At 36.1% G+C, this 17,233-nt stretch overlaps 1 protein-coding gene across 1 annotated transcript in view; it reads left to right on the plus strand.

Annotated features, from left to right (window-relative positions):
- Window positions 1–3,691: 3,691 nt before the first annotated feature.
- LOC118733626 (disks large 1 tumor suppressor protein) overlaps window positions 3,692–17,233 on the plus strand; it is a gene marked incomplete in the record, with an annotated part of 154,815 nt that continues 141,273 nt past the window's right edge. The window contains 2 exon segments of the mRNA XM_036463119.1: window positions 3,692–5,899; window positions 6,692–6,823. Coding sequence (XP_036319012.1) covers window positions 4,069–5,899; window positions 6,692–6,823 — 1,963 coding nt within the window.

Consider the following 17,233-nt stretch of genomic DNA (forward strand, 5'->3'; position numbering starts at 1 on the left):
GATTATTTTCCTTTCGGTTGTTTAATGTTTACAAGCTTTGTTTTCATAACTTTTTAAAAATTATAAGGTTTCAATACCTTTATTTTATTTGAAAACTGTAAAAAAATGCATTTATTTTTAAATGGAGATAATGCGAAACGCAATTTCTTCGCGGTAATATACAGTTTTTTATCCGAAAAAATACGAGCGTTATGTATGGTACATATCGCCATCATCAATGCAACAAGAAGAAGAAAGTGCTTACTGATTAATGGTTTAAGTAAGGTTGCCACTTTCTAATGAAGATATCATTTATAAATCGTTTTAAGCGGCGTTTAGCACTAAATCAAGCCCAACCTACATGGCGTATGAGCAACTTTTTATACAATTTAAAGCAATTGTGTACCATACCACTTTCTAAGCAAAAAAAAAAAAACAAAAGATCACCGTACACGCATAAGTCTACAGTGTTTTTGCAAGGGCATTTAACAAATTGTATTCTATTCTATTTTATAATGTAAAATTATGTGAGCAACTTTTTGCTGGATAATTTAACCAACTTAAATACTCCTTTTGGAACAGGTCTTTTTATCATTTTTAAATGAGTCTCAGGAAGGTTCATGAGTAGTAAGAGCACTAAGAATGCTTATGGAGAAGCCGTACTCGCTTGCAAAAGCTGAAAAGTACGTGATCATTTACTTATCTACGTACAGTGGTTGCCACATAATTAGGGACACTACTTTTTTACAAGTTTTGACCATTTAATTATTTTTAATTTATTCTTTACAAAAATATAGTTATACCACAATGAAAAACACGAAATTCACAGTTTCAAACCGTGTACGAAATTTATGAAAATTCGCCAAATTTCAAAAAGACGGTCATTTAATTTTCCAACTTTTTAATCAGAATTTCTAGAAAAAATTAAAGTATGCAGTTTGGTAGCTCATTCAATTTAAGTCAAATACTGTGAAAGTTTCAAGCAGCGTAACACCGTCAGCAAAAAAAAAGTTGATTTACATGGTTTTCGTTTTCGGGTATAAACTAGGGATGGATAGTGGGGCGTTAAAATTCGATTTTTTCCGAATTTCGAACATTTTCCAACCATTAAATTATTCGATTCGAAAATCCGTGGTACAAATTCACTTTATTCCAATTTTTGAAAATTTTTTTTAATGAAAATTTAAAAGTTATAACAAAACAAATAAAAATTGCCGCGACGTGAAAAAATATTTATTAGGAAAAATCCAAAAATGTATTAAATGTATCTTATATATCTGTGTTCGTATGGAAAAGTAGCTTATGTCGAAAGGCTGGCTTTAGTATAATGCGGCATTCTCATTATTCTTTAAACGACAAGAAATTTTTCGATGAGACTTAATAAGAATATTGACTTGCTAGTATCGGAACTATTTCTGGCACGTTTATTTGCCAAACGTTGTTCAACGGCTCAGTGCCTGTGAGTCATTCGCAATCGCATGCTGCGAATGCCGATTTATACTAAATCCAGCACTTCGACATAAGCTACTTTTCCATACGAACACAGATATTTTTTAAGTATCAACTAAAAAAAATTGCAAATAATGTGCTACTTATTACTTTAGAAAACAAATTAAATTTTGTACATATGTATGTACATATTAGAGGGCTATGCGATTAATTAATTATTCAAAATTTTAATTAAGCATAAATTAAATAAATCAACTATTCGATTAATTATAAATTATGATTACTCGAAAAGTTCAGTTACCCGAGTAATCAAAATTATGATTCACCAAAAACTAAAATACTTGGTAATTTGATTTATGATTAATCAAGACTATGAGTAATCAATTTTTCAGGGTACTCTTTACATATAACGAAGAAGAAGTCCCTTGATATTTTGATTTTGGGAGTTGCTGTTTTGCAAATAACGACGAAATTTGATTACTTCTAGAAAAATTCGAATTTATCCGAATTTTAGCACGACAAAGTTCGATTTTGATTTTGGGAGTTGCTGTTTTGCAAATAACGACGAAATTTGATTATTTCTAGAAAAATGCGATTTTATCCGCATTTTAGCACCAAAAAGTTCGATTTAAAATATCGCTATTTTGGAGTCAAAATTCGATTAAAATTCGAATCTCGAAGCTTCGAATATCGCATTTACCCATCACTAGTATAAACAATATTTTAGTAAGAAATCAATTGAAAGTAAATAAAGAAAAAATAAATGTTCAAAATGCTTGTAAAGAAGTAGTGTCCCTAATTATGTGGCCACCGCTGTATACATATTATGTATGTAGTGAACTCACATTTACTCGTACTAGGAATGGTTTTTCTTTTCACAATCCATTATACTTACCTTCCGTACACATACATACATAAGTATATCGCACCCTAAATCAAAAACCGACACAACTCAAAATTTTTCAAAACTAATTTTTTCTATGAAACAGCTCGCTCACCATATTTCTAATATCCATCAAAATTTCTTCTTCATCACTATCTGCTCCAACTGCTTGCCCAGCATTAATAGTTTTTGCCGCTCCTGAATATTTGGAAGTTTTTGAGTAGTGACTGTTTTTGATTTAAGGTGCGATATGTACACACATACATACATATGTGCGCATTCCTTGAATTGTTTTCACTTTACATATTTTGCATTACGATTACTTTCTTTATTCGTTTTTGTTTTTCTTGTGTATTCTGTTGTGTAACAAATTTTGCATTTCACTTTCTCTCAATTTACAAAAGCTTAATGGAAAGCGGAAACAATGACCTTCCTTCAGTTGACATACACAGACCGGTAATGACATGTATGTACTAAAAAAAATACGTACATACCTACAGTCAGTCAATAAAGTTTAGGTACAGCGAATTTTTACAATGCCGGTAACTATTTTTTAAATATTTTTTTTTTCGCTAATTTTTTACAACAAAAACCCGAAAAATCAGAGTTCCAAACCCTATGCAAAAGTAAAGAAAATTCTGCAAATTTTCATCCAAATATTGCATTTTTTATTTACATTCTTTAGAAAAAAGTTTATCACGCAGTTATTTAGCCCATTCAATTTCAGTATAACAAAGTACAAGTTTGAGGTAGCTACTAGGACTTGCCATTGATTTTTAGCAATATTTTTGTTGAAGGTGTCACTAATTTTCTCCATATAAAATAATGTTTGATAATTGTTTTTTATATGAAAAAAGTGCGCGACAACTTTAACAAAAAAAAATTCCCAAAACACAATGGTAAGTCCTAGTTTCCACATACTTGCACTTTATTATACTAAAATTGAACGGGCTAAAAAACTGCATACTCAACTTTTTTCGAGAGAGCGTAAATAAAAAGTGCAACAATTGAATGAAATTTTGCAGAATTTTCTTTAATTTTGCACAAGGTTTGGAATTCTGATTTTTGTGGTGTTTGTTGTAGAATTAACCATATTTTTTAAAAAAATAGCGAAAAATAAAATATTTAAAAAATAGTTGCCCGTATTGTAAAAACATCGCTGTACCCAAACTTTATTGACTGACTGTATGTATATACATAGGCATAAGTCCGCATACAGTCGTATGTGAAACTATACAGACATTTAAAACTCGGCTCAAAACCATAATTTTCATCGATCAATATTGATTGTTTTTGCTTGTAAAATTTGTGTGTGTCGCACAGCTTCTAGCTGACTGTTTTGCAATATTTTATTTTATATTTTTTTTTCCACTTTCACCCTCCAGCCGCTTAAGTAGAATTCTACAATGCTTAACATGACAGGCATACAGACATGTAAAACCAAATTCGCTTCTCCACTCACTCATGGAAGATAGCATTTTGCTCGTCGACAATGCGTAATTGTAGGGCGTTTTGTAAGTCTTCCATGGAATTTAGCGCTTAGTCAAAGACGTGGTTTTGTGACAAGACGTTCTCGAAAAGCATTTTCGCGGTACTCTAAAAAATATATATAAAATATATACAAAATCCTACATTTAACTCAAGAAATGTTTTGGCAGTGCATCATGAACTCTACATACGAATAGTTTATTAATTATTTCATACTTTTTATAAATTTACTGCGTTTACCAAAAACAAAACACGTTTACGGACCGAACATGGACACTGACAGTGAACGCGAGCGAAGTAGTGATCCAAATCTGATAGAGAGCAGCGATAATCGCACATTTCATGATGGCGACGAAGGCGATGACGTTGATTCCTCGGAGCCGGAATACGGGGAGGATATTGGGGATATGCGAGACATTGACTGCGGCGCCGTAAGTGATGTCGAAGATTATATTGATAGTGATGCAAACGACGATGGTGATGATGACGACGATGGGGATGAGGACGATGGTGATGGGCGCGGGGAAAGCGCTTGTCTTTTAGTTACAGATACGAAAAAGGTCAAGTGTAATAGACGTTCGCGGAGTAAGCAACGTGTAAAAAGGCGAGTGCAACATTCACGCGTAGAAAGTGTTGAGAAAACGCCACTCAAATCAAGTAAATTGAGAAACAACAATAAAAGTGCCAAACAGGCAGTTAAGGACTTGTCTGAAGAGGACGAAGAGAAAGTACCGCTGACTCTAAAAAAGTACTCGTCCGACGAATGTCAAGAAGAGCACGTGAAACGGACTACCGAGCTAGTCGTTGACGAGACTGAGACCGCGAAACCTAATTCACCAATTGAAGTGCACACAGTGAAAGTAATAAAAATAAGCGGAAATTTGGGTGACAGCTCTGAGGAAGAAGACGTTGAGGAACCATTTAAGAGCTTAGAATATACTGTGGAGGCAAAAACCACAAATTCAAACGCAATCACCAATTCGTCAAACGTTTCAAGTGATGCCGTACAAGTGTCCGTAGAAATCCATGCTAATTGCAAAGAACACACTGAGTTGTTAGAAGAGCCACCCGACTGTGCTGCGGTTGGTGTGCCAACGCTGCCGCCGACAACCTATGCCAACAATAAATTAGAAAAAGAATCGGTTGCAGGTACAACTGCAATTGAAGTGGTGCAAGAGAAATCTACAACAGACGCAAAGGCTGCAAATAACGAGCAGCAATCCAGCGAACGGCCAGCTCCCAAATCGGACCCTGGTACCAACCTCAATGACTACTTTAGCGCCAACAACGGCGATAGCGACGACGAAGGTAAGCGCAAAAATAGCGTCGACCAGGTCAACGGCGTAGATTCGACCGCGCAATGTTTAGATACAAAAACCGAACCAGAAGACGCACGCAACACCAACGGCATCAACAACACAACCACAACTGCCGCCAGCGCCTTGGCGGGCGAAGAAAATTGGCGCGACAGTGTCCGCGAATCCATTGAGTGTTACTACTCTGCGCAGGATTTGCTCGAGTACGGACATCTCTTGAGTAGTGGCCTTAAAACACCGGACATCGAGTCTGGTTACTTTGAAAAGTCCGAATCGGATGTTTCGCGTGATGAAAACGAAACGTATACGAATAGTGTAAGCAATAGAATAAGACAACGTTCATTTTCGAAGCCATACAGTACACAATTGACGAATATGTCGGAGAGTTTACGTTTCGAATTGAATCGATTCAAATCGATGATCGAGTCGATCGAACGTGAACGCATCTATGGCCAAACGTCGGAGGGCAGACAAGATACAATCGACTCGGTAATGCGTGCAGAAGAGAGTTACAATGAAGCTATGGAAGCTGAAGTGGCGGAGGCAGCAGAAGCTGTTGCCGATACGGTGTCGATCACAGTGACGCGCGCCGAGTTTGCTGAAGCGACGACAGCTATGGATGTGGATGAAGAAGGTGACATGGATGTAGAGGGTGCAGTTGGCGGCGATAGCGGCGGTGACGATGATACGCGTGGCTATTGGTCTACAATATTTGGACAAGCCAGTCAAATTGAGGCGACCACGCCGGAAATGACGTTAGACGAACGTTATGCCGATATACAAAGTATGCCAAACTGACTTTATTTTAGAGAGAAAAAGAACACTATTTAAAATTTTTGTTTTCAAATGCACATAAACTTACTACAAATACTAGTTATGTATATACATACATAAACACATAAGCATTTCAAAGTAATTTCATGCAGGTCGCTATATGCACTTCAGCACATTTTTATTTATTCTGCTACTCTACTTAGTACGAAGTATTTAACTGTGATCGCTATTAAATTGTCAGCCTTCTTTAATTGGCTAAAGGCCGGTCCACATAGAACTTTCGCGTTGGCTTTGGCGTAGGCGTTGGATTAACAGAACGCACGTTAAAAGTATGCTTGCTACAATGAACGCCTGGCAGCGAATGCTTGGGCCACTAAATTAACATTCTAAGTACAGACAAATTAATATTTTTTTATCAATAATTGCATTGAAAACGATATTTCTTGCCCGCACTTGATTGAAAAGGAAAAATATTTCAAATAACTTTATTTATTTGCAACAGCTGACGAGCGACGCACGCGAAAAAATGAGAGTTGGCCATCTTTTTGCTTTGTGTTGGCGTGAATTTTGGCTATGTGGACGACGGCATTTGAATTCATGTATTCATAGTCAGCTGTTGAAGCAACGCCAACGCCAACGCAACGCCAAAGTTCTATGTAGACGGGCCTTAAGCTTGTATCCTACATGCACATACCCGCACATACATTCACCTATACATACATACATATGTACATATGCATGCCGCTGCTAACTAGTCTGCAGTTTTAAATCTCTCACCTTGATTCTTTCTTTATTATTGCAGAAGCACATCGTGCCCTCGAATTATTGGAAGACTACCACTCGAGACTTTCGGAGCCGCAGGATCGTGCACTGCGCATTGCCATCGAGCGTGTGATACGGATTTTTAAATCACGCTTATTTCAAGCGCTCTTGGGTATGTACTCGCATGAATACGTTTGTGTGTCAAGATTCGTAGATATTTAGTATCTAGTCGAATATCTTTGTATATAATAATATATGTAAACAAAATGAATGTGGCTGCGCCATGTGGGAAACACACTAAAAGATACTTAGGATAAATAGAAAACGTTACGAAATTGCGACTTTAAAAGCACCACATTCAAAAGGGAGTTATTTTTTTGTAGTCTTAAAACCTCTTGCCCATAGCCGGCTGTTTCTTTTTTGATTCAAGTTTGAACTCAGGACTTTTGTGTTTGGGGGAGTTTCATCAGTCAGTACAGAAAGCAAAACCGATCACCATGGGAACGAATGTTGACGAGTTAAGGTTTCTAGATTCCTTGAAGATAAACGAGTTTTCAATTGGCGCGGGCAGATATTGTTATGAACCCACAGGAAGTTCCCCAACAAGTAAGAGTTTGGTGCCGATTTCGGGTCGGCACACAGCGAGGCAAAAGCTTACAATTCTTAGTCACACTTCTCGAAATTTATTTTGTTTATATAGTTTTTTTTTTAATAACCTTAAAAAACACACTTTGCAACAGAACAATTGTTCGCTTGATCACAAGGCGTTAATTGTTACATGTCCTATATTTTTATACCCGAGCGCACTCATGCACAAAATTTGAAGTATCTTAACGGAACTTGGTACGAGTACTTCTTTTGAGCCATGGACAGATGGTATTTTGAATACAAAGGCAAAATCGGACAATAACCTCGCCTACCTCCCATACAACGGTATTTGGCGGAAATAAGAAAACTGCGATATTTTAGTAACTAATGAAGCTTATTCAGTCAAAATGTGATATTTACAATGATCTTTAGGCGGAAAATAAGAAATTTATAATTTTTTTGAAAATGGGCGCATCCCCGCCCACTTATGATTACATGTACATATATATCTCGGTTACCGCTTCAATAATTTCTCCTAAACATGGCACAGTGGTTCGTCCGGGTAAAACATATCAAACCAAGTATTGTCTATGTGGGTTTTTATGCTTTCCTACTCACTCTTAATGGGGATTCTTGCAAGCAGGAACGTGAAATAGTGGAATCTAGTGCTCCCAGTAAGTTCTATGCATGGTATCTAAAGTTTTACTACTCTAGTTTAGATTCCCTGTGGATTTTATCACAAAGAACTATAAGGTGAAAGTCCGAGATCATTTTGCATGCTGCTTTTCTTCAATATCATGACGCCGGTTAGGCCCATTTTCAAGTATGCGAATATGCATATGTACTAGGGATGTTAATTTTTTGGCTTTTTACGATCCCGGGATTTTCGGGATGTCGTTATCACAATCCCGGTATCCCGGGCTTAGTCCTGGGATTTAGAATTCATTACTTTTCAACAACTTAAATCGAAAAAATTGCTTTTAAATTGTTTGAGAAGCTCTCCTACCATAAAATAAATAATAAATAAATGGGTTTGAAACCTGCTTTTTATTTAAAGTGGCTTTTTTATTTTTTCTCTCTGACGTCAGGATTTATTTTAAAGGACATTGTAATTTCAAACATATGATTCGTTTCAAAAATTATTTTAAAAATTCAATGCGTTGTAGTCCTTAACATATAATTTTTTCAAAAACAAATATTGCGAAATTTCAAGGAAAACATTTTAAAAGGACATTTTCAATACTTGCCAGTCCATATGCACAAAAAAATTGGATCTGATTAAATTCTACAGAATTTCCTCTTTAACTTGATACCCAAGCATCACGGGATTTTCGGGACCTAAAAAAGCCCGGGATCCCGGGATTAACATTCCTAATATGTACATACTTTAGTGAAAATTTTGTACTATATTTTTCCATACAAAATTTTTTCACCATACCCAACCACTTTCATTTGATACACCTGTTTGTTTAATGATAAAATAACTACCGCTTTTGAAAATAGGTTTGAATATATAAATTTAACTTAATAATTGATTCGAAGAGTATTATTTAGAACAAGAGCTTAAAAGCCCTTATTTGCTACAATTATTCTCGAGTTAAATGGTGATTTCCAGAAAAAGAATTTTGTTTCTACAGCCACAGTAATATCTCTCAGGCCTTGCTGAAGTTTTTTAATACCCGAAAAGCGTGCCTAGTTTTTACTTTAAAATGTTGATTTAAGGCCTGTTGGTACATTTACATATACTTTAAAGTTTAAACGATACGTATGTGCTTTAGGTCGGTGATAGTTTCTCCAGGTGTTAACAGCACGTAGTGAAGGTCCGAAAGCCACGGGGTTGACTTGGAATTATGTTTGTCACAGTGAACCTACCTGTATGTATCTAGTTTAGGGGTAGAGTTGCATTGCTGGGGAAGGCTGCATTAGATTCCATAATTGGGGAATCTAATATGGGTTTTTTTTAAGATATATCGTATTCTTGCATGGTATACTTAAGTATAAGTTCGATTCAGTTCCATCGGTCGAAGGGCTCGCAGAAAAATTCTTTATAAGAATATTTAAAAAGAGCGAGGAGTAAGTGCAGTTATAACATCGAAAAAGTTTCTACAATAAAATTTAAAACATGCATACATACATAAATATGTACTTATTTTCCTACTGGCGATATCCAAAGGCCTACCATAGCATAGTAAACATACCCCATTGTGCATAAGTTTATCGATTATGGATTTTTCACCCACTTTTGCCTTCACCTCGGTATTTGCCCTCCAGATGCAAACAAACCACGTGCAAACATACAAGCATGCTCGTCCTCTGGCAATCACCATTATTACAGGTCTGATGCACGAGGCCACCTCGTAGGAATTACGTGCATGCATACATACATACACACGTACGTACGTACGTACATATTTAGGTATGATACAAGTATTTGGGTCACCGCTTATAGACGTAGTATCAATGGTTAAAACGATGCACAAATGCATACATACATACATACATATTTGTGAAACGCTACTAAAGTTAAAAACCTGGGTCGATCCACAATATGGCTGACTGCATAATTGTAATGTTTCGGGTGTTGCTTGTTGTCTGTTATGTTGTTTATTTGGCTCGTAGGTTGGCTGGTTGGCTGGTTGGTTGGTTAGAGATAGTTGGATGGCTGTCAATTGCATTCGCTGTTAAAGTTCATTGTTGCGCCTCTTATCTCTTGACACGGCTGGTGCGCTGACTCCTGAACAAATGTTTGGCCTTTCAAATTCAATCCATTCGAGGTTTCAAACGATTTGATTAAAATAGTAACCAATCAATTTGTTACTCAAATGTCAGTTGCGGTATAAATATATGTGCATAGGTATTTGTGTATGTACTTACATTCACGAATACGTACACATTTCTAACTCAACCACAGATCCATTGGTTCAATATATTGTACAAATTGGATAGCGGTTTTGCACTTTCTTGTTTCGTGAATTAGCCACGGGAATTGTTAGTTTTTTTTTTTAATATTATTTTTCTAGAACTTCCCTGAAATTTAAAGCAAGCTAAATAAACTGTGAAATATCGGGTGGCGCTTTGGTGATAGTATATCTAACTCTTTGGATAGAGGGCTACTATTTGAGAGCATACACCTGGAACGTCCGGACTTTAATGGGAAGATGATTCTGCTTAGCTTGTTGATGCCCTCGCGAAAGCTAAGGCTGACATCACCGCCGTCCAAGAAATGCGTTGGTCGGACAAGGCAAAACACACTTGGGGCCTTGCGACGTCTACTGCAGCTGCAATGTAGAGGAGCGCAAATTTGGTGTCGGATTTGTGGTGGGAAAGAGAAAATGCCGAGTACTATTATCTATCGCAGTTAATGAGTTTCTCGCCACAATTCGCAACACAACGGAAGGGAAGGACTAGGCGACCTATGAGCGCTTGGAACGCCTTTATGAGCGCTGTCTCCGTCACGAAATAAAAATCGTGGTAGGCGATTTCAATGCCAGTTGAGCAAGGAAGGGATCTTTGGTCATATCGTCGGAAAATACACCGATCTAGGGAGCTGAAGAGGGAAAGGCATTCCATATCAGACGAGTTTTCAGACAAAGCGAATCGCTGTCGTGCTACTTCTTTAATCTGAAGCGGAACTAAGTTGCTGAGGAACAATGTTTTGATAAGAACATGGTAACAACAAAAGCAATGTCTGTTCTGCCTTCTCGAAATTTGATAAAAATGCAAAGCACGTGGGTCTGGAGATTAACGTTGGGAATGCTCTATATTTTGATAGTATTACCAATATCTGGTTTCTACCGGTTTATACGGATCGGAAGTCCATTATTTTTGATGGAACATACATGTTTTTATTGCGGATTCGAAATTTGTGAATACAAATACGTTTCAATCTTTTAACCCATAAATGACCTTCGAACTTCAACTCGTCCTAGACTTCAAAACTGAGAAACATGTTTTTTTTTATTGAAAAACGAAAAAGAGGGTAGAAAGTCGGGAATTTTTGGTCGTATTTGGATTTGGATTCTGCTGACAAAAATACGAAACTGTTTGCGGCAACTGTTGGACTTTTGGTTAAACCACTTCCGTTTTGCGTTTCCCAATAGGTACCGGTATATTCTTCTTCTTGTTTGTCGCTGTAACCGGCTAAGCGATTTTGACCGTGTCCAATAACGCACGTCAGTCACTGTGACACTGACATCTTTAAAAACTTTGAATGATTTCTTTCCATTGGCGAATACAAACTGTTTTTCTTTCAGGGGGAGAAGCAAACAAACAAAGGTTCCAGTTCATACAATTTTGTAAGGGGGCTTTTGAAAAATGTCGTAAAATGCCAGTTAGGGCTTTTCTGCATTTCATCAACGTTATACTCGTAATATGTGAATATGTACAAATATTGACTGATAGCAAACTAAATAAAATGTTTCAATACTTTTCAATATGATTTAATTTTGTTTTTGTTAGCAATTCAGAAACATTTTCTTCAGAGAAACTAAATGTTAAGATATCCATCGCATGTTACACTTCAAAAATTTGAAATATAAATCAATATTCGAAATACGTACCAGAAGTTGCCTGCTAAAAGAATAGACATGTACGAGCAAATAAGTGCAGCCACTTGAACCTGTACATATTTACACCGCCTGCCTACAAGCTGCCTTCTACATACAGTGCCGGACAAAAGTATTGGCACAGAGAATTTTTCGCAATATATGCAAAGTTTTTTATTCTAATTTATTTTCAATTTTTTTTAGTAAAAATATAGTTCGTACTTCACCAAAAAACATAAAAACAAAATCCCTAAACTTTGTGCAAAACTCAGGAAAATTCAATAAATTTGCATACTAGAGAAATTCTAAGTATGTAGTTTTATAGCCCAACTAATTTTAGTATAACAAAGTGCAAGTTTGAGGTATCTAAAAAATTGCGTTGATTTTTGGACAATAAATTTGCATTCTAGAGAAATTCTAAGTATGTAGTTTTATAGCCCAATTAATTTTAGTATAACAAAGTGCAAGTTTGAGGTATCTAAAAAATTGCGTTGATTTTTGGACATTTTTAAGTAGAAGGTGTTGCTCATTTTCTCCATACAAAAAATAATTGTCGAACATACTTTGTACGGAAGAACCTGACTGAAAAAAAATTGCCAAAAATCAATGCGATTTTTTAGCGCCTTCAAGCTTGCGCTTTGTTATACTAAAATTAGTTGAGCAATAAAACTGCATACTTAGAATTTTTCTAAAAAATCTGAATAGAAAGTTGCAAATAAGTATGCAAATTTATTGAATTTTCCTGAGTTTTGCACAAAATTTAGAGATTTAGTTTTTATGTTTTTTGGTGTAGGACGAACTATATATTTATAAAAAATTATCGAAAATAAATTAGAATAAAAAACTTTTGTTGCGATATTGCGATATTGCGAAAAATTCTCTGTGCCAATACTTTTGTCCGGCACTGTATATCCCCAGAGCTTCGACGTTAACGTAAATAGCATGACAGCTAAGGGCACTTAAGCAGATACATAACGAAGCTAATGTACAATTAAAAGAATAATTTGTACCCTGCAGTTGCTGTTGTTGCTATAACTTACAACTACTTTTTTATGCTAAACACTTAGCAACGAGTGGCAGTGGGGAAGATACATACACTGGCGGCAGAAATAATAGACTCGTCGTACTTTTAAGAATTTTGGCTATATTTCTTTAGTTTATTTTATGTTTAATATTTTTTTTATTAAAGCCAAGGTAGTTATACAACAAACATCATATATCAAATTCTTAAAGGTACGACGAGCCTATTATTTCTGCCGCCAGTGTATGTATGTACATATTAATGTACATTAGGGCGGGCCAATTTTTTTTTACTATGTGCCTATAGGCTAGAAGGATTCTACATGTAATTCTAAGCAAATCTTCCAAGGAAACTATGTGTGTAAAATAAATTGGGGGTTTGCCAAATTGCAAAAACAGGTTTCGAAGAATGGGAAAATTTTCACTGTTTCGCCCTCTGGTGGAAGTTTTAAAAAAAAGATAAGTGCAAAAATGGATTCCTCATACCAAAACAACCCCTTATAGCAGGCTTTTATACAAAATTTAAGCACTTATTTACGACACGGCAGAAAAATGCTAAGAAACCTATTTTCGCAATTCGGCAAACTCAAAATTGATTTTAGACTTGTGGTTTGTTCGGCAAATTTGCTTAGAATTACACGTAGTAACCCTTCTGTGCTATATGCTCATAGTCGTAAAAATCTGTCATACAAACTGACCCGCCCTAATGTACATATGCATACCTATATACACACCCATATTTTACAATTATTTAAAAATAGCCTAAGTATTACACATGTACTTGTAAAAGCACATACATATGTATGTAGGTATGTGCATATGCAGATCCAATACCCCTGAGAAGTGCCTGAATGGTTGGATGCCTGAATAGCTCAGTGCTGTAATTGCCACAGCGCGGCGCTGCATTCATCCAGAGCGGGAAAATCAACACAAAGCAGACCCTATCAGAGCCGTCAATGCCGTAGCCGCATACAGGTACATACATATGTACATATTTATGTATATGAAAATGTATCTATTCATGAAGGCACGCGCATAATAGATAATAGAATGCGTTTAAACAGCGTCAGATTTTTCCAACTTCAAGTATAATAGACACCGGCGTAATGACAGTTTAACGGGAATCTGTCCGTTGGCTATATAACGCTTGGCATGTCTCTCATTCGGCATATTTAGTCCTTAATGACATACTTACATATGATGTACATACATATGTATGTGTCTATATAATAGATACCAGAATGAATAGTTGCTAGTTGAATAGCCACACTGCGCTGCCTATTCCGGTCGGTGGATTTTGATAAGGACATAGCACATAATAGCATATATAAGTATGTATGTATGTACATAGCAGACTGGCGAGTTGTAGTAAAGTGTAGGCGTAGAAACTGTCTGCGTTTATGTACCTTAACACTCTCCTCCCCACCCCTTTGCCAAAATTACACAATTATACAAAAGCATTATATTATAGTATGTATGTAAATATGTATGCAAATGGAAATATTAGATGTTTATTGCCCGCATGAGCATACTTAGTTATGACACACTTTCAAGGTCCATTTTAATGTCTAATGTTTACATTATGAAGTCATTCTTCTAGTAGTTATTGCATGAAATGTGTTGAATGGAAAATCATAACCACCAGCAACAGCGAACGAGTAACCTTCGATGGTTGCATAGTTACTTATTTGTATCAATTGTAGATGCATGTATATAAACATAGGCATGTACATTAGGCTGGGTCGATTTTGTATGGGGGAAAATAAAAGTAATGTGATCGTAATGTTCATTACTTCAGTAATCAAGTGAAAATGAAAAAAATTATACGGACATTTATTTCAAAGATTTTAGGTTTTCGGTTTGTTATATAATATTTAACGGATTTGGTTACGCCAATTTGATCAGTTTTCAAAAATTAAATATGGATGTTCAAGATTAGAAATCATTTGATTAGTAACAAGTAATTTTTAGCAAAAAAAAACCAACTTCAATTCTCATATATATACATAAAAAGCGTTCAGATTATACCAAAATTATTAAAAAAGAGTAAATTTGTCGAACAAAAACTCCTCTTGCAATTAAAATAATTGATTAATATTTTACAGGCTTGTTGTTGACCTCATGATAGAATATATTTTTTTATTATTACCAAGAGATTAAAGAAAATTAATTTATCGACCCGCCTTAATGTACATACTATATAGTACACGATATGAATGCCACCCACAATCGATAAATTTATTTAGCAAAACAATCTTTTAAATACGATCTAGGATACTTCTTGCAACTCCATTTCCGCAAGCCTTAAACATTATTCCTCTTCTTCTTCTTCTTTAACCTTTAACGGTATAAGCAAACACTTTTTTGCTTCAAATTGTTACTGGTAGAAATTTTGCTCCAAAGAATTTTCTTTGATATAGCCAAAGCAGGACCACTAAAAGTAAATCCGGCTAAATAACTTTTGTCCTCAGTCGAGTAACCTGCACACCCGCACAAAGGATAGATATTTATAAACCCAAAGTACCGGTCTAAAATCGAGATTCCACATGCAGATGTATTATAACTTTCAATGCTGGAATTATTATCAATGCTTATTAGTATAGTTAATGCTTCTCAAATAAACGAAGTCCTCCACTTTTTCGAAATTATATTTTTCAAAAGGTGACTTGATTGCCGATACGGAAATGTGCTGATTTTTAGATTTCTGACAGAGCCGACACGGAAATGCGCTGATTTTTGGATTGCTGACAGATCCTTGTTCACCTTCAGATCCATTCGCTTTGCTTCCATATCCACCTTGAAAATTACAGAACAGATGGGGAGAGCAATGCTATAATCATCTGCAAAAGCCAGTAATTCTATGCTGTTTTAAAAAATTTTACCTGAGCGATTCAGTTTTGTGGTTGTTATTATCTTATCCAGAATTATATTAAAGATGTCGCCACACGATAGCCAGTCGCCCTGACTGAAACCTCGTTTGGCTCGGATAGGTCTTTCTTTTCTTGATGGTGGCATTACTCAAGGTCATTTTACACAGCCAAAATAGTTTTGCGGGGATATTAATTTCAGATTTTGCGGCATAAAGGCAACTCAGTTTTGTGCTATCAAAAGCGGATTTGAACTCGACAAAAGGGGGTGTGTATCGATCTTCCTCTTTAGTGTCTTTTCGAAAACTTGGCGTATGATGAACGCCTGGTATATCGCATATTAAACAGTTAATACCTAATAAGTTCGTGGGAGGTAAGCATTAATTAACATTTCACACAATACGCTCAACAATACCACTTCCGTGCCCAATCTGGCATTGAAATTACCAAGCACGATTTGTATATCGTAATTGGGATAGCGCTCCTACAAGTGATCTTCAGACACGTTTACCTTCTCTTCCGTCGGGCCGTGAGGCCACCGGGGGTAGCGACAAACATTGGAATTTATTTTTATAGGATGGCCCCAAACCCAGCAATACGTTTGCAGCCGCAGCATCTGACGCACAGCCGACTTCAGTGAGCCCTTAAACCACATAAGCCGATGTGGCTCCACTGAAGTTACCTCTTCTTCTGCTGTGATCTAAGGCTCCACAGAGGTTGGTTACCGCATCTCGCCCCGCATGCCGAGAGACACCCCACGACTCGAGAAATCTCTTCGCATGCCGACTAAATCCCACTCAACTAACGCCCCTGCCCTTATGGACGGACCCTATAGAGGCTGCACGCTTCTTGGGTCTCCCGTTAGTTGAGCTTGACGACAACGATTGAGTGACTAGCCGATCTGGGCGGGGTTATTGCACTTTTATATGTTTTATTGAAACGCCAACGAACAACAAAGAAAACAAAATAGCCGTTATTTTTTATATTATTTTTTTATTATTCATTTTTTTTTATTATTCATTATTTTTTAATTATTTAAAATTAATTTGAAAGACATGTGAATTTTTCTTAGTGATAGATTTCGAGGCCCACGGGACCCGCGGTACAATTCTGAAAAACGTCGGTATGGGAGGGTTCATGACTTAAAAATTGAATTTCAGAATAGGCGGGACCGGGATTAAATATTTAGGCCCGTGCCCATCTCTAATACTTGACCTAATTGATCGTAAAATCGTGAGTCCAAATTCTGTATCAAATAAATAGTCAAGCGATTCCTTAATTTTTCATAAAGCTGAAAATAATTTGAGTTCCAATTTGTACTATATACATATGTATGTATGTACTGTATGTATGTACTGGATATTATATCTGTACTGTATATTCATGTATGAGCACTAAAAATACATACACATAGATACTTAATTATTTATTTTTTCAAGTGAAGTGCTGTATATTGTTTAGAATAAGATTTGTTGATTCGAGTATGTTTGACTTTGCCTAGATGCTCGCTAAAGCTTTTAGGATTATTTTGAAACGACCTCTTAAACAATCTGTATCGATACG

The sequence above is a fragment of the Rhagoletis pomonella genome, unplaced genomic scaffold (genome assembly GCF_013731165.1).
Source record: "Rhagoletis pomonella isolate Grant_MI unplaced genomic scaffold, Rhpom_1.0 Rhpom_scaffold_00002, whole genome shotgun sequence".
NCBI classification, from domain to species: Eukaryota; Metazoa; Arthropoda; class Insecta; order Diptera; family Tephritidae; genus Rhagoletis; species Rhagoletis pomonella.